Raw genomic sequence first — 15,915 nt, forward strand, 5'->3', positions numbered from 1 at the left:
GCATAAAGGCAACCTTACAGAGGAAGTGGCAAATATTTATAAATTGCCTTCCAAACTTATAGTTTTATACAAAAGTATTAGGCACTTGTGAAAAAATGCAATAAACAGATTTTATTTATCAATGAACTTACATTAAATTATTAAAAAGCATAACTGAAAACAATATTTGGTGAGATCACCCATTGCCTCAAAACCAGCAGCAACTCTCTCAAAAACACCTGCATGCAGTTTCTGAAAGTCCTTGCATGGCAAGTTGTTCCAACCCTCTTGGAGAACTTGCCACAGACCCACTGCAAACTTTGGCTATCTTACTTCTTTTTGTCTGTTCAATACAAATAGTTTTTTATGATTTTTGCTATGCATTTGATTTGGGGTCGTTCTCATGCAGCAGAATGAAGTTGAAACCAATCAGACATCTCCCTGACAGTACTGCATGATGGATAAGAATCTGCCAGTACTAATCAGCAATTAGGGGGACATTATCTGTAATGAAATCACCAAATCCATTTACAGAAACGCAGCCCCAAACCTCAAAAAATTTCAAATTCTGACCAGTTAGCACCTGTTTAATATATTTGCTTAATTAAGCACTGCACTAAAGGCCTAAAAAGATCTCACATATTTTACTGTAAGGTAGTCTTTTACTATTTTAGTTTCCTTCTTTAAGAAAGTTCAAAATTCTTAATTTAATGCTTCAATTTTGAATTCTAAAATAAGTACTTGTCTATTGCCACACTACTCCAAAAAACATAGAATAATCCTCCAAGACAAATATTTAAGTGAACTGTCAAAAAAGTGTTACAACTTTTGCATAACACCATTTTAATAATATATTAATTCCAAAGAAATGCAACAATTAAAAAAAAAAAAAAAAAGCAATGCAGAAATAAACTTAAACTTCCCATTATCCTTTATTAAACTTACTTAAGGCTGCGTTTACAACAGACCAGATTTGTTACAGCTGTAGCACTAACAGATTAATTAAAGTATATGGTTATTACTCATATAATTTATTTAAAGTGTGCTGCAAAATATTTTCCTTATGAAATTAGATAAATGTAATCAAAAGTAGATGTCATTTAATGCAATTTAACAAAGGTTTAACAATTTTGGAAAAATGGAAAACAGCTGCAGTCTTGGTCCAAATGGTGGACATCACAATTAAATAATTACCTTAGGACACATCTCTGTGCCTTTCATTATTAAGTTTCTTGCAACCTGCAGTTTGCCAGTGACCTCTTCCAGACGTGCAGAAGCAATCCAAGCAGGTGGGTGATGAGGGTTTGTTTCTCGCACTGATTTTAACAGTAGTCTAGCCTTTTTGATATCGCTAGAAAAGAACAAACATGCATCTATGAAAAACCTGCCTGACCAAAAACATACTGAAAAGAAGGCTTAACCAATACATATTATATAATATTCTTAAAATATTTATCCCTCTATTTATAAATTAAATAGACTGTAGATGTTGCGTGATGCAAAAATACTTTTCACATATGGATCTTGAGTGTAAGAAAAAGGTAAAAGGAAAAAAAAAATAGAACTAAAAAGATCTATGTTCCTCATATTATATGAGATATCCTCCATGGCACAACTGTTACAACAAGGTAACAGGTAAATAAATAATTAATTAAATTAGTATCTGCTTCACTTCTTCTTTCTCAAAATGGATTAATCCAATGTAATGACTAAAAAGAAAACGTAATTTCAGAAGTTTTTTGTGGTACTCGATTTAAATGGGACGTGGTAGCAAAAAAACATACACATAGAAATAATAAAACAGGAAAGAAATCTTACTTAATATCACCACCATGAGTAGGGATCATTGAATTGAGATCAGTCAAGTACCCCTTGGGGTCAACAACTGTCTGTCCACTGACAGAATCAGAAACCTAGGAAAGAAAAAAATATATTTATTTTTTAATTATACATACATACTTACACATAATTTAAATTTCTGCATATTGTTGTGTCAGAATTAAAGCAGAATACATAGTATAAATAAAAAGCATATTTTCCAGAAATATTTCATAAAATGATTTTTAAATCAATTTTTTCCCACAAACCCTATAAATTTTATTGGAAAACAAATGTCAAAGAACTACTGAAATTAACATCAATGTTATTCAAAAAAAATATTTATCTTACTTTAAAGTAAACAAAGGGCTTGCTTCCATGCATGAGAAACTTTTTCATTTGGATCTTTATTGATGGCTCTGAACTTAAACTTCTTATTTCTAGTAACTATCATCTATGCATTTTCAAATTCCTTCATCCTGGAATCCAACAGCATATATTATATATAGTGCATCCGGAAAGTATTCACAGCGCATCACTTTTTCCACATTTTGTTATGTTAAAGCCTTATTCCAAAATGGATTAAATTCATTTTTTTCCTCAGAATTCTACACACAACACCCCATAATGACAACGTGAATAAAGTTTACTTGAGGTTTTTGCAAATTTATTAAAAATAAAAAAACTGAGAAATCACAGGTACATAAGTATTCACAGCCTTTGCTTAATACTTTGTTGATGCACCTATGGCAGCAATTACAGCCTCATATCTTTTTGAATATGATGCCACAAGATTGGCACACCTATCCTTGGCCAGTTTCGCCCATTCCTCTTTGCAGCACCTCTCAAGCTCCATCAGGCTGGATGGGAAGCATCGGTGCACAGCTATTTTAAGATCTCTCCAGAGATGTTCAATCGGATTCAAGTCTGGGCTCTGGCTGGGCCACTCAAGGACATTCACAGAGTTCTCCTAAAGCCACTCCTTTGATATCTTGGTTGTGTGCTTAGGGTCATTGTCCTGCTGAACAATGAAACGTCGTCCCAGTCTGAGGTCAAGAGCGGTCTGGAGCAGGTTTTCACCCAGGATGTCTATGTACATTGCTGCAGTCATCTTTTCCTTTATCCGGACTAGTTTACCAGTTCCTGCTGCTGAAAAACATCCCCACAGCATGATGCTGCCACCACCATGCTTCACTGTAGGGATGGTGCCAAGTTTCCTCCAAATGTGACGCATGGCATCCACACCAAAGAGTTCAATCTTTGTCTCATCAGATCAGAGAATTTTGTTTCTCATGGTCTGAGAGTCCTTCAGGTGCCTTTTGGAAAACTCCAGGCGGGCTGCCATGTGCCTTTTACTAAGGAGTGGCTTCCGTCTGGCCACTGTACCATACAGGCCTGATTGGTGGATTGCTGCAGAGATGGTTGTCCTTCTGGAAGGTTCTCCTCTCTCCACAGAGGACCACTGGAGCTCTGACAGAGTGACCATCGGGTTCTTGGTCACCTCCCTGACTAAGGCCCTTCTCCCCCGATCACTCAGTTTAGATGGCTGGCCAGCTCTAGGAAGAGTCCTGGTGGTTTTGAACTTCTTCCACTTACGGGTGATGGAGGCCACTGTGCTCATTGGGACCTTCAAAGCAGCAGAAATTTTTCTGTAACCTTCCCCTTTGCGTGCCTCGAGAAAATCCTGTCTCGGAGGTCTACAGACAATTCCTTTGACTTCATGCTTGGTTTGTGCTCTGACATGAACTGTCAACTGTGGGACCTTATATAGACAGGTATGTGCCTTTCCAAATCATCTCCAATCAATTGAATTTACCACAGGTGGACTCCAATGAAGCTGCAGAAACATCTCAAGGATGATCAGGGGAATCAGGATGCACCTGAGCTCAATTTTGAGCTTCATGGCAAAGGCTGTGAATACTTATGTACATGTGCTTTCTCAGTTTTTTTTTATTTTTAGTAAATTTGCAAAAACCTCGAGTAAACTTTTTTCACGTTGTCATTATGGGGTGTTGTGTGTAGAATTCTGAGGAAAAAAATGAATTTAATCCAAAATGTGGAAAAAGTGTGCAAAGAAGTGATACTTTCCGGATGCACTGTGTGTGTGTGTGTGTATATATATATATATATATATATATATATATATATATATATAAATTTAAAAAAGTAGGGCCTATGTATATGTATTTCAATATAGAAAAATTACTTATTACACCAAGCCCTTCACTTGTTTTATAACCAAAAGGAGAAAAACATTAAGTTTGCAAGATGAAATTCAACCTTAAAAAGAAAACTTAAGACTTATGCCAACATTAAATTTAGCCATACCATTAAAAAGTAACCCATAACTCATTGCTACAGTTGTGGAAAGGAATGGATCGACTAGTAAATCGAGTTTTGCCTTTGGCTCAGCTATTTTTTCACTACAACTGATGGGTACAATGTCAACATGATTGCGGACACTGCTTCACTTCACCTGTAGATCAAGATCCCAAGGTACTCAATTCCTCTGCTTGAGGCAGCACCCCTCATCCTCAACTTGGAGGAAGCACTCTACCCTTTTCCAATGAAGAACTGAATCATGGGTAGTGACCAAATAAACTAAATCACAGATACAAGCAGCAGAAGTGAGTTTCCTTCACAGGGTGTCTGGGCTCAGCCCAAGAGATAGGGTGAGATGCACAGAGATTTGGAAGGAGCTCAAAAACAGACATCTGGGCATTTTTACTTAGACAGCTACTCCTGTGACTTGAACATAGGATAAACGTCAGAAAATTATTGTCATTAAAAAGTACTCGTTTTGATATATCCAATAATGCAGTAGCTGAGTCATATAGCTTTGATAGGAAAAAAAATGAAGGAAACATTCTAAATTATCATTTTTCGCTGTCCACAGTGAAGAAATTGCCTATATTTCAAGCAGAAAGTTTCTGAGATCTAGAATGTAGGAGTAATCATATGATAGGTAGATACTTTATTAATCCCAAGCGGAAATTCAATTATCAAATTATGCCAAGTTACATCAAAATTAAAAATGGTGATGCAAAGGACATTTGTTGAATTCAAATGGAATCACCTATGATTTCTCTTACAAATAAAAATAGGAAACAAGCAAGATATACTACCACTATTATCTGTCCCAACTGCTGTTATCTAGCCACTGTACCATTGTGTTGTCCAATATATATTATATATATATATTTTTTTTTTTGTTTGTGTTCAGGATGCTAAAAAACAAACAAACAATATATTACCTGGCTAAGTCGCATGTCCATTAACGTATTTCTTGCCTGACCAATTTTTCTCATATCCAGCTCACCAGTACCTGGTGTCATTAGTCCTGGAGTCATGCCTCCAGGGTAAGGTGTATTCAGTCCACCAGGGAAAGGAGAGTTAAGTCCACCAAATTGCTGAAAACAAACAGTGTAATGAAGCAGTTAATAAACAAAAAAATCAGAAGTAACAAAATATACTGAACTAAAGTATTTTTAAAGAGCTCCATGGCTGTACATTTTATTAACATTATAAATCCTGTTGAAAACAGACTTTTCTTCACAAGCTACAAATTTGGAACTTTGATCCTGTAATTGGACTTGCTTGATCTGTTAATTAAAAAATTGGGATGAAGTAAACAGTAATGATGAGTTTTGAACAAATTTTAGTAGCTTTGCATGACTCAAAAAAAAAAAAATCTCTTCTTGCTAGAGAAGAATGGTAGTAGAGTAGTAGTGGTTACATGTGACAGGTTTGCCTGGGACTAAGAAAGTTTACAGAAATTGGGAAAGGAACACAGAAAACAAACAAAACTTGTTTCATTCTGCCCACAATCAATGCAGCTTTTTAAGTTTATAATAAAGATTATGTTAGTGGGTGGACCTCTCTAGCAGTGTTTTAAATTGGTTTGAACCCTACCTAGCAGGTAGAAAATTCTTTGTTAGTTGTGGTAATTATACTTCAATGACACATGATATTGCATATGATGTTCCACAAGGCTCTATCCTGGGTCCGCTGCTCTTTTCGATTTACATGCTTCTGTTAGGTCAGATTATCTCGGGGCATAATGTGAGCTACCACAGCTATGCTGATGACACGCAACTGCAATTATCAATAGCATCTGATGACCCCGACTCTGTTGATTCACTGACAAAATGTCTTACTTGTGTTTCTGAATGGATGAGTAGTAATTTTCTCAAACTAAATAAAGAGAAAACTGAACTTTTAGTGATTGGCAATAATGGATATAATGAGATTATCTATACTAACAAAAGGCAAAGCCCTCACTGACTGACTCACTGACTGACTCATCACTAATTCTGCAACATTCCCATGTAGGTAGAAGACTGAAATTTGGCAGGCTCATTCCTTACAGCTTACTTACAAAAGTTAGGCAGGTTTCATTTAGAAATTCTACACGTAACGCTCATAACTGGAACCTACTTACGTACATATATACGGCCATAGCCTGCAGCTCGGTCGCAGTGTGAAGCGGAGTTGTGTGCCTCATCATCACGCCTCCCACATAACTGAGTGCCTGCCCATATAAGGCCATCCGTCAGCAGCTATCCAATAGACAGGCTACCGCAAAATATTTGCGGGTTAAGGACTGTGCTAATGCAAAACGAAGATGATACACTAGTGTTTGGCACAAACTCAGCGAAAGTGCGAGAGAAACTTTTAAGTGCCGGGTCTGAGCTAACATTAAATAAAGCCGTGGACATCGCAAGATCACACGGCATAGCACAAGCACAGCTGAGAACCTTCGATGCATGTTCTCCGAGCGGCTCATGTGAACTGCCTTTGCAGGACTGGGAAAAGTAAACCTGTGTATGCAGTATGTGATGTCTCAGATAAAGAGGACAAGCTGTTTATTGATGCAGTAAGAAAGGAACAACCCTCTGAATCTGAACTAGCCTTTGTAGACATATCAATAGGAAAGCAAGGTGTAACGCTTAAGTTTAAATTAAGTTCATAGACACGCTACTGCTAAATATTTGCAGGCAAATCCACAACTTAATACCGGGAATGCCTGTTAAACATCTCAGATTCACGAGTGCCGATTTGGGTAGTAAACACTTTGATGAATGAAACCTGTTATCTTTACAGCGGTTGACAAACATGGAATATAACTTGAAAACAACACATCCTCCAAATACGAACCTGATTGAAAGAAATAATGATAATCAAATCCTTGATGACAGCAACACTCATAACAGTGACAAAACAATTACATTGACAATCATGTTACGTTATTTTTAAAATGTTTCCTTTTCTTTTTCATAACTTCTTTAACACACTACTTCTCCGCTGTGAAGCGTGGGTATTTTCCTAGTTAGAAATAAACTTGATGCATTAGGATTAAAAGTCAAGACAGAGGTAAAGAATTTAGGGGTAACTGTTGACTGTGACCTGAATTTTAAATAACATATTAATCAGATCACTAGGACAGCATTTTTTTCCACTTAAGAAATATAGCAAAAGTTAGAACTCTTATATCATTGAAAGATGCTGAGAAATTATTTCATGTTTTTGTTTTTAGTCGACTAGATTACTGTAACGCACTCCTCTTAAGACTACCCAATCGACTGCAACTAGTGCAGAATGCAGCTGCTAGAATCTAAACAAGGAAAAGAAAATCCGAACACATTTCTCCAGTTTTGATGTCACTACATTGGTTACCTGTGTCATTCAGAGTTGACTTTAAAATACTGCTTATGGTTTACAAAGCCTTAAATAATCTTGCTCCATCTTATATTTCGGAATGTCTGACACCTTACACTCCATATCATAACCTTAGATCTTTAAATGAGTGCCTCCTTAGAATTCTAAGAGCTAAACTTAAAAGAAGTGGTGAGGCGGCCTTCTGCTGTTATGCACCTAAAATCTGGAATAGCTTGCCAAAAGGAATTCACCAGGCTAATACAGTGGAGCACTTTAAAACACTGCTAAAAACACATTACTTTAACATGGCTTTCTTATAGCTTCATCTTAGTTAAATCCAGATGCTCTGTACATTTAATTACTTATTACTATTCATGGTGGCTTCAAAATCCATATTAACCCCTACTCTCTCTTCTGTTCTTTTTCCGGTTTTCTGTGGTGGCGATCTGCGCCACAACCACCTAATCAAAGCACCGTGACGTCCCTACATTGATGGATTAAAGGCCAGAAGTCCACGTGACCGTCATCATCAAGTCCTTCCATGAGAACCCTGAATACAATGAGGACTGATCATTTATGTAAGGTAGAATGCCTAGAGGGGACTGAACGGTCTCATGGCCTGGAACCCCTGCAGATTTTGTTTTTTCTCCAGCCGTCTGGAGTTTTATTTTTTCTGTCCTCCCTGGCCATCGAACCTTACATTTATTCTATGTTAATTAGTGTTCTCTTATTGTAATTCTTGTCTTTTTTTTCCCCCTTTCTTCTTCATGTAAAACACTTTGAGCTACATTATTTGTATGAAAATGTGTTACATAAATAAATGTTGTTGTTGTTGTTGAACTAACTTATCCATACATTTAAGGTCACTTCAGTAGATTGACACACTGCACAACTATATATGTGCTGGACATGAACAAATAAGAAGGCACATAAGAAAATGCATGATACTTTAAAAATTTTTGCATTCAGGTGTGACTCATAACAATCACACAAAAGTGAGATTTTAAAGTAACTGTTTGTTGTAAAGAATACACTTGGTTATTTATGGCATAAAAGTTAAAAAATAATTATTGTTCAATTCATATCCCAAATTGATTGAAAACCAAACAAAAATCAGTATAATACTCATTTAATATATGATTTTCTACAGGGAATTTCAGTCAGAAAATGTTCAATATTCTATAATTAATTAAAAGAAATTGCTAATATAAAAAACAAATTAAGACAAAACATCAATCAATCACTACTGACTTGTAGTTACAAGAGGAAGACAGCTATATATTCTTCAAATAGAATAATGACAACATATAAACAAGCTTAATATAAAATATATATGATGTAGTTCCAAATAAAAGTGTAAAATTTCAACCTTATTTCTGCATTTTATTTTAATTTAAAGATTTCAAATCATAATACAAACCGACTGTCTGGGATCAACTGAAGTGTGGTTTTCTCCAGATTGTAAATGTTTAGCGAAAAAGCTGTCTGGTACAGGTGTTAGTTTTTCATAGCGAGGGTTCCTCTGACGCTTGTTTCTGGCATCTCCAACTTCAGGAATGCTGAGCCATTCTTCTTCTGTTACCTCTGCAAGTTTTCTCTACAGAATAAAATAATGGTAATAAAAATCATTAAACCAAAAATAGTATAAAAATGTATCTTATTTTTTGCTCTCTTTTCATGTAGCTACCAAACAATCTGATTTACACATTTAAACATAATCATTTTAAAAAAAGACAATGTATACTTTGTCCGGTTTCTGTAATGTCAAAAAAGCCACCTGATAATGTTCTTTTTTTGACTGAAACAGACAAAGCATATTCAGGTAACATATTCTAATAACTTTTACTAAGTTCATTTTTAACCATTAAAATAAATGAATACTTTTACATCTAATGAATAAATGACTAATAAAAATGCAAAAAAACCATTCTATCACACTTCTCCCTGGGGACAAATAAAGTTCTGTATCTATATAATATGCACTAATGATTTATTATTATGAACGTTACAATATACAGTATATTTAATAAGTATTTCTAACACCTTTAAACTATCAATCAATCAATCAATCAACATTTATTTATATAGCACATATTCATACAAAAAAATGTAGCTCAAAGTGCTTTACAAAATGAATAGAAAAATAGAAGACACAATAAAAAATAAACATAAGTCAACATTAATTAACATTGAATAAGAGTAAGGTCCGATGGCCAGGGTGGACAGAAAAAACAAAAAAAAAAACTCCAAAGGCTGAAGAAAAAAATAAAATCTGTAGGGGTTCCAGACCAAGAGACCGCCCAGTCCCCTCTGGGCAATCTACCTAACATAAGTCAAACAGTTGCAACTGAGAGGGAAGCTGCAGAGTAAAAAACATTTTTGACATTATCAAGTTCTTTAAAGTTACTAGCAAGCTGTAACCTACTATTTCTGCGTCCGGAGAAAATCATAATGTAAACATCCATGATCAGGATCTAAACGTTCTTTTTAAACATGTAATATGGGTCTGCATCACTCTGATACAGCCACTGATACTTGTCATGTGGCAGTGTAACACTATACCAAATCAACAGCACAAAACTTTCAACGCTTTCTTGTTTTTGTGGGGAAAAGAACACTGGGGGCACACTGCACCAGCATTTACTATGAATTTTCTGATAACCCTTTATTTTATATATCAAATATTTTAGGTAAGATCTGCTTTCAACCATTGGGGTGAAGTGGGGAGGGGCATGTTGAAGTAGGCACGGTAGTTGGAAGTCAAATATAAAATAACTTTTTTTTTAAAATAACTATGAACACTTGTCAAATCAGTCTTTCAAATAACATACAGTGAATCATATGGTGTTCTGGTGTTGAGCACCATATTTCTGACAAATTGCAAACCTTTCATGTGCAGAGTTAAATTTTATGCAGGAAATCTTTTAAAGAAATATTCTTAAGGAAAAACTGAGTTTCTCGAAAAATAAACTTCATGTAAAACTTAAGGCTTCACCAAAAAAAAAAAAAAAATCCCCTCACAACTGTTACTTAATCACTTACTTTCAAGTCAGAAAATTGCTGCTGAATCTTTGGTCGCTCCATACGGTATTTCTCTATCTCTTCCTTTTCTCTTTGCTCTCTGAAAAGATAATGCATATTTCAATATTACCAAATTAAAGATTTTTAACTAAATGATTTAATGAATGTCAAAATCACCCATTTATCTAGCTAAATTAAACAAATACTGTTATGAGATTAGATTAAGAATTTTTAAGTAGTTGATTATTTTTTTATGTATTTGGTATGTACCAGTATTCCAGAAGAAGAAAAATGTATCCATTTAACTGGATGAGTTTATGATAGGCATTTACTCTTTACTATTACCTTCTGTCTTTTCTCCTCTCGTCCATTCGTTTATCAAGTGCAGCATAAATTGCATCAGCTTCTTCATCGTCTTTTTCATAAGGACCACTGGAAAACAAACTACCTGCATAGCCATTAAACTGTGGAAAAAAAAATCAAATATTTTAAAAATGAGAGTTAAGCCAAAATCTTAAACATTTCTCTGAAACAAAATCTGCAAAGTTATATATGCAACATCCTTTCATTTAACTTTGAATGGGACTTCTTTCAGTGACTTAAAAGTTAAAAACTAAATCCAAAAAAATTTACCAGATGAAATACTAACAATGAAATTGTTTGTATTACTTAAAAAAATCAAAATTTTGCCATTCCTTTGGTAATTTAGCAAAATGGACAAACACCTTTGGCTTAACATTTATCTGTTCTCTTTTCCTTTATGGGAATCAATGGCAAAAATATTTCACTTAGTTCCATATTTTTATAAAATTGTAAGGGCTCAAAAATAGTATTGCTTATTTTAAAACATTACTTTTCAAATAACTGGATTAAAAATAAGGATTGCTGCTGTAAAGTAAAGAAAAATAAAGTTGTAGAGTTCCAAAGACACTCACTAACTAGGTGGAGGCTCTGTATTTAATGAGCTTATTAGCCAAGGTTGATTATTACCTTAGTGTGCTATTATGGTCGGCTGCTCCCCAAAGCCTTTTTTTGGATCAGTAGGTTCCCAAAATGAGTGATTACAACAAAACTATCCAAATTTTTGGCATAATAATAGCTCATAATCGTGTGTTAAAATTCTCGTCCAGCTGTTTATTATGTTCTGCAGTGGGCTGGTGCACAGCCCGGGATTTGTTTCCTGCCTTGTGCCCTGTGTTGGCTGGGATTGGCTCCAACTGACATTGATCCATGGTATCTGGCACCAAGACATTTGCAGCAGATCCTTTAAGTCCTCTAAGTTGCAAGTTGGGGCCTCAGACTTGTTTTTGCAGTAAATTCCACAGATGTTCGATCAGTCAACACCTTGAACTCTTTGTCATGCTCCTTAAACCATTACTTAACAACTTCTGCAAAGTGGTGGGGTGCATTATCATTCTGGTGAGGTGTACGTGGTCTACAACAGTCTTTAGACAGGAGGTAGATGTCAAAGTAACATCCACATGAATGCCAGGAGTAACAGTTTCTTAGCAGAACATTGCCAAGAAAATTACACTGCCTCCACTGGCTTGCATTCTTCCCATAGTTCATCCTGATGCTATCTCTTCACTTGGTAAACAACACACATGCAGCCAGCCGTATACACAATCTAAAAGAAAACATGATACCTCAGGCCAGGCCACCTTCTTTCTTGGTCTAATTCTGACACTCATGTGCACACTGTGGGCACTTTCAGCACTGGACAGGATCAGCATGGGTACTCTTATTGGTCTGTACTCTTATTGGTCTGCAGCGACACACCGCCACACACTGTAAGCCAGAGGTGCCCAATGCGTCGATCGCGATTGACCGGTAGATTGCAAAGTTAGAGCAGGTAGATCGCGTTGCATTCCAAAAAATGTTATCATATATCCTGCCTGTGGCATTTGCCACTTGATTGACATACAGGGCGGCCAGTCTGAGATCTCTTTTCTTGTAACACACTGGTCATCCCACACGCACGATCAAACGTGCAAGCAGCTGCAAAACTCCAGCTGTGATCTAGTTAGCCTTCCAATTTATATCGACTAAAGAAGGGATTTAAAAAAAAATTGTTTGGGGAGGGTATGGGCTGGATGTGGAATTGGAAGAGAATTTTTTTTTTCTTACAATGTCACAATCGAAGTGAGTTTGTCTGATCTGTCAATCTATCATTGCTATTCCAAAGAAGGAAAATGTGGAATGGCATTTTCGAACTGTTCATAAAAACTACGAAACTGACTTCCATCTGAAAAGCGATCTGAGAAAGAGAAAAAGAGAGGGAACTAAAATTGCAGTTAATCAGACAGCCGTCATTTTTCACTCGGCTGAATTCAAAAGCTCCTTGACTGCATTATTCGGCTCTACTTATTTATGAGAGTCAGCCTTTTCCCACATGAAGATGATTAAATCTAAATACTGTAGTGACCATAACTGTATTGAATTGTTATTGTGCCATAAAGGTTATTCAGTTATGCAAGGCACAACAACATATATTTTATGTATAAAGTATACTCAATATATAATTTTTAATGTCGGTAGATCATTTCAACCTGGTCATTTTAAAAGTAGCTCGCAAGCCGAAAAAGTGTGGCCACCCCTGCTGTAAGCTGTGATGCACTGTGTGCTCTGACTCTTTTCTCACATGGCCAGTATTTGGTTTTTAGCAATATGTGCTATGGTACTTCTGCTGTGGGAACGGAGTAGATGGGCTAGCCTTCGCTCCCAATGTGCATCAATGACCCCTCGATGCCCATGACCCTGTAGCAAGTTTACCGGTTGTCCTTCACTGGACCACTTTTGGTAGGTATTAACCACTGCATACTGAGAACAATACAAGATACTCGGACCAAGTCATTCAGCTGTTACAACCTGGCCCGTGCCCAAGTTGCTTAGATCCTTATGCGGTCTCATTTTTCTTGCTGCAACAAGATGATCAATTAATTCAAGTGCTGGTAGTTTTAATGTTGTGGCTTATCACAGTATAGTTACTTAATCATATTATTGACACTAGAACATTAAGAAGAAATACAAATGCCTATAGAGCATATACTATACATTTCCATATTCAAAATAATTAGCGCTTTCCGTTTAAATACTGTTTTACATTTATATTGAATGTTATTTTATATAACACACTAACTAAACTGTATTTGAAAACAGGTAAATAGTAAAAATAAACTGAATACAGATAGTCCAAAATCAACACCTCATCGTAATTGGTGTCATTAAGGTCTTCATCGTCATCATCGGCCTGATTCTTCTTCATCTGGTCACCAACAGTTCTCTTCCCTGGAGGTGCATGTCGGTCATCCACCGGGTCATTCGCATCACGGGCAGGACCAATATCAGAACGAGTGGTGAAACCAGTTGCACTAAACAAAAGCAAGTCAATTAGAATTCCATGAAAATAGTAATTTCTATTACTTGCCTAACATCAAAAACTTTTTACTTTCCTTCCATATTTAATTCAATGCAAATTAAATCAGTGCTTGCAATTTGGTAACATCTTACGATGGAAATTAATTGCCGATTGTTTTAAAATCAATATGGGTTTGGACATTGCCTTCCTGATGACAGCAAATTAAACAAAATAACTTTTCCAATCTTTGACTTGTTACATTAAATTAATGAGAATTCAAGTGTTTAAAAAGTCACTAAAATAGACTAAATTACGCAAGCATTCACATGGCATATCCTTTTAATGACATTAAGTTTCATTTGGAAATAATCCCTGACATTTCTAACTTCCCCTTAAACAAACAAAGTCTACAAATCAAAAAGGTAGAGATCCTTCTAGCCTGCTCTCTAAAGAATGCATAAATAATTAAAGATTATCATGTAAAGACTTTTGTAGAATTGAGTTAAACTACATCTCATTTCTTTTACAGACAATGCCAACTAAATCTATACTGTAACCTGCTCTGCAAGTCACACAATACTAGTATACACACTTTTTGAAACTGCAACAAATACAATCTTTTTGTTCTTTCAAACAAATTAAACCTATGAAACTGCAATTTGGAAATCGTATAAAATGTTTCCATTATTAAAAACAAGACTTCTGAAAACATGCAACTAATAACTTCTACATAAATAAATAATTGCACTTCGATGCTGTCAACTGATGCAAAGTTTTGTTGCTGATCTTAAGAGATAAATAAAATGAATAAAACAACCGCGTCCCTTACTAAAAAAAAAGCCGTTTAGGAAGATGAGAGGAGAATCGCTACAGTAAAGTTATACTTTCAGTATGCTCTCTTCCAAATTGTTCAACGGATCACACCAAGGAACTTTTAATGCACCTGTCACTTTAAATAGCACAACCTATTCTGCAAAAAACATACATTTTAGGGTTAGTGAGACGACATCATAGCAGCAGACAAATTTTAGTAGTACTGTACTGTACTGTACTACTAAAATCAGTACTAGTAGTCAAGAAAATGTGCTTACAATCGCAAAGCGCGATCTTAAAAATCCCATTCTCAGAGTCTGAATGTGAATGTCATCACTAAGCATATCGAAAAGTTTTTAACACCGCATGAACTCCAGCAAAACACTCCTTGCGCGGTCAAAAATCAATTTACGCAGCAACGGATAGCCATCACTTCAAACCGCAATATTCGCTTCATCGGTGCATGCATCTTGAATTATACTTATCTCAATAGTATTAATACTGTTATAATATTACTTCAAAAACATCAAACACTCTCAACAAATCCAGAATTCTCTTACCCTCTACCAAGACCAGGCACATATCCTAGGGGTGCAGGCATGCCAAGAAACGGTTTCTTCTTTTTATTAAGCGTGCCTGTGAGGCTTGAAGTTGCCCCGGTGCCAGAAAGACTTGATGTAAGAGCCCCGCCGGGGCCGGCGCCGGGTCCACCGGGACCGCCGCCGGGGCCGGTACCTCCAGCGGTACCCATTCTCGTTGTTGTTGTTGATGCCATCTTGCACAACTCTCCGCCATGCACCGGAAGCCAGGCTACCTTTGCACTGACGTATATTCCGCTTTGTTTGTCCTTCTACAGTATGCGGTTACTTTTGGCACCCCTGGTGGCAGGAGACTAGTAGTACATGATTGTAAGATAATATACCTCTTTCGCAGTGCTCCGCGAATTTCTTTACAGTTCTCTGATTTAAAGTTTGTGGTGGATTCAGTGCGAGACATTGGAGGATAGATCGATTATTGTTTTCATTTCATTTCGCTTTGCATTTTGTAATTTTGCCGGGCACCTCCTGATTTATTAATTTGTACGTTAGTACGTTAAAAATGAGAATGAGAAACATAAACATGGTATCGTTTTATACAATTTTAAGTTCAGTGATTACGAAAATGATGTTATTTTTTATCTTTTACCAAGGATGCTCTATGAGATGGTGAAAAATGACACATTTCAATTACAATCAATCAGATTTAGATTTTAAATATATTAAAGCACA

General features: G+C 36.0%; 1 protein-coding gene across 1 annotated transcript in view; it reads right to left on the reverse strand.

Moving 5' to 3' along the window:
* Window positions 1-15,458, reverse strand: part of prpf6 (PRP6 pre-mRNA processing factor 6 homolog (S. cerevisiae)) — a 50,078-nt gene extending 34,620 nt beyond the window's left edge. The window contains exons 1-8 of the mRNA XM_039734844.1: window positions 15,208-15,458; window positions 13,682-13,847; window positions 10,822-10,940; window positions 10,498-10,576; window positions 8,876-9,052; window positions 5,052-5,207; window positions 1,798-1,892; window positions 1,174-1,330 (exon numbers count right to left, since the gene is read on the reverse strand). Of these exons, the coding sequence (XP_039590778.1) occupies window positions 1,174-1,330; window positions 1,798-1,892; window positions 5,052-5,207; window positions 8,876-9,052; window positions 10,498-10,576; window positions 10,822-10,940; window positions 13,682-13,847; window positions 15,208-15,422 (1,164 nt within the window). The 5' untranslated portion in view covers window positions 15,423-15,458. The remainder of the gene's footprint in view (window positions 1-1,173; window positions 1,331-1,797; window positions 1,893-5,051; window positions 5,208-8,875; window positions 9,053-10,497; window positions 10,577-10,821; window positions 10,941-13,681; window positions 13,848-15,207) is intronic.
* Window positions 15,459-15,915: the final 457 nt, after the last annotated feature.

This window comes from Polypterus senegalus, chromosome 14 (genome assembly GCF_016835505.1).
Source record: "Polypterus senegalus isolate Bchr_013 chromosome 14, ASM1683550v1, whole genome shotgun sequence".
NCBI classification, from domain to species: Eukaryota; Metazoa; Chordata; class Cladistia; order Polypteriformes; family Polypteridae; genus Polypterus; species Polypterus senegalus.